The sequence below is a fragment of the Pleurodeles waltl genome, chromosome 10 (assembly GCF_031143425.1).
Source record: "Pleurodeles waltl isolate 20211129_DDA chromosome 10, aPleWal1.hap1.20221129, whole genome shotgun sequence".
Taxonomy (NCBI): Eukaryota; Metazoa; Chordata; class Amphibia; order Caudata; family Salamandridae; genus Pleurodeles; species Pleurodeles waltl.
In genome coordinates, this window is record NC_090449.1 from 226,998,996 (window position 1) to 227,005,046 (window position 6,051).

Below are 6,051 nucleotides of genomic sequence, written 5' to 3' on the forward strand. Positions count from 1 at the left end.
TCCTTTTCTTCTTGCGCTGCAATTCTTCCTTTTTGGATGGTGATCTTCACTCCTTCTCCTTTGCATCAGATACTGATTCCGCTCTTGTTCCTTTTTTTTCCTGTTCATTTTGCCTTGTGTTCTGAAATTATTGATCCTTTGCTCTTATTTCAGGAGGTCTTTTCTGAGGTTTTTTACCCTTTTTTAGTTTTTTTTTCCCTCTGGCACTCCTTCTGAAGGACACAGACTGCCCTTGGCGTTCCCATCGCCTGTAGCACCGTGGTTACCAGAAAGAGTCGCCCCTATCTGGGCCAAGGCAGAACCTGCAAGATCAAGAACCTCGTCACACATCCAGCGGACTCCAGGCACAAACAACGAGTAAGTCGTGAGAGATTGCAGCGCCAAACTAACCCGACTTTGTCAAGCAGAATGGATGATAATTGTAGCGGCGGCTGCAGACCCCGACCAGTCCCTTCTGGTAACCATTCAGAAACAGGCCCAGGAACTGCAACAATTAAGAAACGAGAATGCTGCCTTACGACAAGCTTTGGCCTTCCGCAGCACAGACATTCCTACCGTTTTCACTACAACTCCTTGTTTTTCTGGGGAACCAAATAAGCTGCGAGAATTTCTGGATGTGTTGACTGTCTACTTTGCTTTCATACCCACACAATTTTCTCAAGAAAAGACAAAGGGGGTTTATCTCATCAGTGCCTTATTAGGTCCTTCCTTGGCCTGGGCGACTCCGATTGTAGCCTCCAATGACCCGGTGTTGTCTGATTATCCAGTCTTTGTGAATCACTTCAAACAAATGTTTGGCCGCGCAGGATTAGAGGCCTCTGCTGTAGAAGCACTCTGTGACATTCAACAAGGCTCTCAAGATGTTCTCTAATACATCACACGCTTCAGACAACTGGCTGCCCTTGTCGTTCCCATCGCCTGCAGCACCGTGGTTACCAGAAAGAGTCGCCCCTATCTGGGCCAAGGCAGAACCTGCAAGAACAAGAACCTCGTCACACGTCCGGCGGACTCCAGGCACAAACAGCGAGTATGTCGTGACAGGTGGAGGTCGGACGACCACCAAAGCAGCGGTCGGGCCTCCACATTACGACCGCTGGCACTGCCAAGTTGCTGCCAGCCGACAGCCTGGTGGTGCCGGTGGTCTCAATTCGCCAGGGCAGCAATTATGAGTTCCCTTCCCGCCAGCCTTTGCATGGCAGTCCCACTGCCACTCAAAGGCTGGCGGAAAGGGGGTGCCAAGAGCCCCAGGGGGCCCCTGGACTGACCATGCACCTTGCATGGGCAGTGCAGGGGCCCCCATGGGCAGCCCCGTCACGCTTTTCACTGCCCGATTTATGGACAGCGAAAAGCGCGACTGGTGCTCTCGCACCCGATGCACCACAACATTGCTGCTGGCTTGATTATGAGCCGGCATCAATCTTGTGGTGTGTTTCTGCCCACTGGCCCAGAACGAAACTCTTAATAGGTATCGCAGAGAGACGGACGCATATGCGGTCATCTTGATGCGGGTCTTTGGCGGGCGGCGGAGGCAAAGTAAAAGTGAGGGCCTAAATTTGGCATATAGAAAATGTGGTGCAAAGAATTGAAATGATCTGACCACAGTGGAATAGATGTAACTTTGAAGATGTGATTCACAAAGTTATTATTAAAGCTCATATCACCTCAACAAGGATTGGTTGAATTTTATACCAGTTTAAATTCTACCAAAATAAACAGAAAGTTTTACTCCTGGAGTGAACAGCAGATAATTGGAATTTGCGGAGTGACAGTAAATGTGGCTGTAACCCCCCAGTATTTACTCGGCCCAATGCTCATAAACTAAATATGAGGGTATACGTGTAAACGACTAGAAGTCATGCCCAGGAAAATATTCCAGTCCTCCATTGTAAAGAAAGAACAGAGTGGAGGCACAAAGAACAAACCGTATCTCGTGATCATTAACCTGACACTGTAAAGGTATTACAGTTTAATGGCATGCAGTTCAAAAATCCAATAATTATGGTATAAATATCAAGACCACAGGTCGACCTATCCTACCAGAGAGTGAGCGCCCCTCTCCTTGTTAATCTAATTGGGTGAAAACCATTGGCTCTTTAGCAATTTATATGAAAATGTAGTTTAATTCCTCTTTTGGGAGAAATCCCCACAGATCTCAAATATTGAGCTCGCTTATGTTTCTCGTTCACTGTGTACAGTGCAGGGAAAGCTGTGTACGCCACACCACTTTCAATGTTCATCGGTCTCCATGATGTGAGTGGTAGCAAGTGTTAAATGATGTTACCACCACGGGTGTGACCTAATAACCACTAATTGGCCAAGCATCCCTAGAACAAGACTTCCACAGTCCAACATTATAGCTGCAGCCATCCAAAGAGTCAGACAGGCAGACAGACAAATGTTTACTTGATTATTCCAAATAATCATACAAGTGCATGGAAATTAATCAACAGAGAGCACCCAGAGACATGTGAAAAAAGATGAAAACCCAGATTAAGAGTAAGGATTTATGATGTCTTATTGCTGAAATTAAGACGAGTCCTGTTGAGGCCATTCAAAGCTGTGCAAATCAGTTCAACCGAAAGTTTGCAAGGTTTGCCTTTAACTAGTGCCCTCCAGTCATTGTGTGAATTGAAAAACACTTTCTAGGGCAGCAGCCATCCAGGAAGTTGCATTTCTTCACTAATGCAAAGCAGAGCATCTTCACAATTACAAATGTTGTGTAACTTAAGGAGTTGTTTCTTTCTGGCTAGAGAATTCTCCCCCATTGCCTTTGTTTCTTATAGGTTCAGGGGGAGAAAGAAACCGTGAGTATTCCCTCTTTTCGAGGTCTATTTACTCAGAGTGATTCACTAATACTGCATCCGGTGAATACTTTACCCCACGAGATCGATATTTACAGCTTGAAAAGATCGGTGTAATTTCTTAAATGGAAAGCCTTTTGAGGAGAGCAGATTTTTTAACAAGGCCGCACATTTCATAAACAAATCAACACAGAACGAAAAAAATGTCATTTTGCATTAAAAGCAAATGTAGGCTGAAAATTACATTAAATGTGCAAGCAGTACAGCTACCACAATGCAGTTGGGGCCAGTGATCTGCACCGTGGGGTGTGGGTTGGGGCAGGCTTGCTTCCATGCTGGAACAGGTACTTGGATATTTTTTCATTTAAAGTTTTCATCGGCTTTTTAAAGTCAGCACTTTGTTCGATTGCTACCCTAATCCGGGTTTAGGTCTTTGACATTTGATGTTTCGTGGGCCAATGGTCTGCGCCGGTGGTTGCTCCCATGCTGGAACAGGTACTTGGGTATTTTATAATTTGAAGGATTGACTAGCATTTAATGTCATCTCCATCAATTAAAAATGTCCGTGCTTCTTTGTTTGAGCGCCCCCTCAATCCCTGTTTAATCTCTGAAATGTGAGGTTTTGGGGACCAGTAGTCTATGTCACAGGGGCTGGAGTTGAAGGTGGGGGTGGTTGCTCCCTTGGAAGAACAGGTGCTTGGCTATTCTATCATTTGAAGTATCAACAGCATTTATAGTCAACCCTTCAAGGTTCAAAGTTGTGTACTGCTTGCTCAAGCACTTTCACAATTTGCGTTTATGTCTTTGAATGAAATGACATTGACGTCAGAAATAGAGCTTCTAGGGAGAACAGCAATAAGGAGATTGCGGTTTGCAACACCTGCTCATAACATTCAGGCTCTGGGTATCGGCAGAAGGAACACCTGGTTAATGTATGAACTGGATGTTAAACCCCTTTGTGGTTTCTCCCGTCTGCTCTAGCGCAGCACTAGGAAGTGTCACCAACAGATCACAACCTGCCCTCCTGGAGCACAGCACAATGCCAGCGCCTCCACACCTCTCATCACACCACTCAAACACCAACTCCCTCAGCGCCCTCTTTCTGAGAATACAAGATGCAGCTGGCGATATTTTTTATAAGAATTGTTTACGAAGTTACAGAGCTAATTTAACCCTAGCCAAAGCGAAAAAAGCCTACCTGTTAAAAAGCAAGGCATATTACGTTTGAAGCAAGCAGCGCCTGCAGAAGCAAACATGTCAGAATGACAGGAAGCGGCATGAGGCGCCAGCGCCCAAGCGTGGTTTTCGTTCCCTTAAGTTTATTACCTCAGTGTTTGCCGTCATACCTCTCCTTTCTTCCAAGGGTGGCACTTCGGAAGCAGCTACGCTCGACAGACTAAAAGCATCGAGAGAAGGAGTGAAATGTCCCCGCACGCCTTGTTAGTTTTTCATATTTTGAATGGAGCTAACCTGACACATGACAAACACCAAATGTAAGACCACCTACTTTAGAAAAAGAATATAAATAACGCAGTAGAATATTATAGGGGAGAAAGTGCCCACCTCTGTACATTATATAGATATTAAAAGTGGACTGAGGACTTCCATGGAAGAAAGTTACAGAAAAGTGATGGATGAAATGCTTTATTTAAGCTCAGCCACTGGTAATTACTCAGGGCGCCCCCAATCCATAATTATTTCGCTCATCATGCCCCCTCAGATTTCACCCAGCGGTATGCAAATCAAACTTGGAACTGTTCTAACAGGAACAGGTCAGCCAGACGGCCAGGCCAGGTCTTTCCTGAACCAGCTAATAAGCCACCCAGGATCGGTTTAACTTTGTTTAGGGGTCATCAGTTGAGTGCAGCTAGGTTCTAGTGGCACTGTAGGTTACTTTTATAGACCAATTGGACCATGAGTAGCTCCGCATCCCTCTCAAGCATTACACTGTCTAATACTCGGTCAATCTTTAATGGGGTGATGTGTAACAGTTTTAAGCCTTTTAACTCTTTGGAAGGGCTAGATTGTTTTAGCACACAATAATTAAATTGTTATTTGCCTTCAGGAAACCTGGGCCTTCAACGCCTTCCATTTGGATGGATTTCTAGGTTTTGCAACCCTGAAGCTCCTTCTTGGTCAAACAGGACTAAAGGGGGGTTGGTTACCTTGTTTTCGGTAAATTTGACTAAACGTGCTGTAAAAGAAATTTCCTCCACTGCTTTCAATCAAATGCTATTATTGTTTATGTTCACTTGACTTCATTTTGATTAACTTCTACAGCAACATTTTATATACGTATATTATACTGTGCAAAGATTATAGAAGATCTGGAAAGTAGTCTGGCAAATTTTGCAGATGTACACAACAAGATGATACTATGGGGGTCATTCTGACTCCCGCCGGCGGCGGTAACCGCACGCCCGGCGGGAGCCGCCGAATGACCGGGCGGTCATTCTGAGTTTCCCGCTGGGCTGGTGGGTGACCGCCAGAAGGCCGCCCGCCCGCCCAGCGGGAAACCCCCTTCCACAAGGATGCCAGCTCCGAATGGAGCCGGCGGAGTGGAAGGGGTGCGACGGGTGCAGTTGCACCCGTCGCGATTTTCAGTGTCTGCCACGCAGACACTGAAAATCTATGTGGGGCCCTGTTAGGGGGCCCCTGCAGTGCCCATGCCAATGGCATGGGCACTGCAGGGGCCCCCAGGGGCCCCACGACACCCGTTCCCGCCAGCCAGGTTCTGGCGGTGAAAACCGCCAGAACCAGGCTGGCGGGAAGGGGGTCGGAATCCCCATGGCGGCGCTGCTTGCAGCGCCGCCGTGGAGGATTCCCTGGGGCAGCGGGAAACCGGCGGGACACCGCCGGTTTCCCGTTTCTGACCGCTGCTGTACCGCCGCGGTCAGAATGCCCCCGGAAGCACCTCCAGCCTGTTGGCGGTGCTTCCGCGGTCGTTGGCCCTGGCGGTCCATGACCGCCAGGGTCAGAATGACCCCCTATATCTTGGGTGGAGGACTTTTATCCTTCGATTTTGTGACAAATGCAACTCGATTTCCGGTTTAAAGGATGCTGATGGGACTGACTTGCCACATTTCAGACACTTACCTTATGTCGAAGCTGTGAATAGAATGATAACATCTAGGTATTTGGGGCCAGATGATCGAAGCGGTATCGACTTGCAAACAAGTCGCAAAGTGGTTTGCGACTGCTAAATAACAGAAACAGGATGTTCGAAACATTTGCAATTGTGTAATTGTAA

At 46.9% G+C, this 6,051-nt stretch overlaps 1 protein-coding gene across 1 annotated transcript; it reads left to right on the forward strand.

Moving 5' to 3' along the window:
• The first annotated feature begins 412 nt into the window (after positions 1-412).
• Positions 413-871, forward strand: LOC138262404 (protein LDOC1-like). Its single transcript, XM_069212307.1, has one exon. The coding sequence runs from the start codon at positions 413-415 to the stop codon at positions 869-871; it is 459 nt and encodes a 152-aa protein (XP_069068408.1).
• Positions 872-6,051: the final 5,180 nt, after the last annotated feature.

Bases quoted from the DNA above. Each gene is read 5' to 3' on its own strand.
- LOC138262404 (XM_069212307.1), top strand. From the start codon at position 413: ATGATAATTGTAGCGGCGGCTGCAGACCCCGACCAGTCCCTTCTGGTA.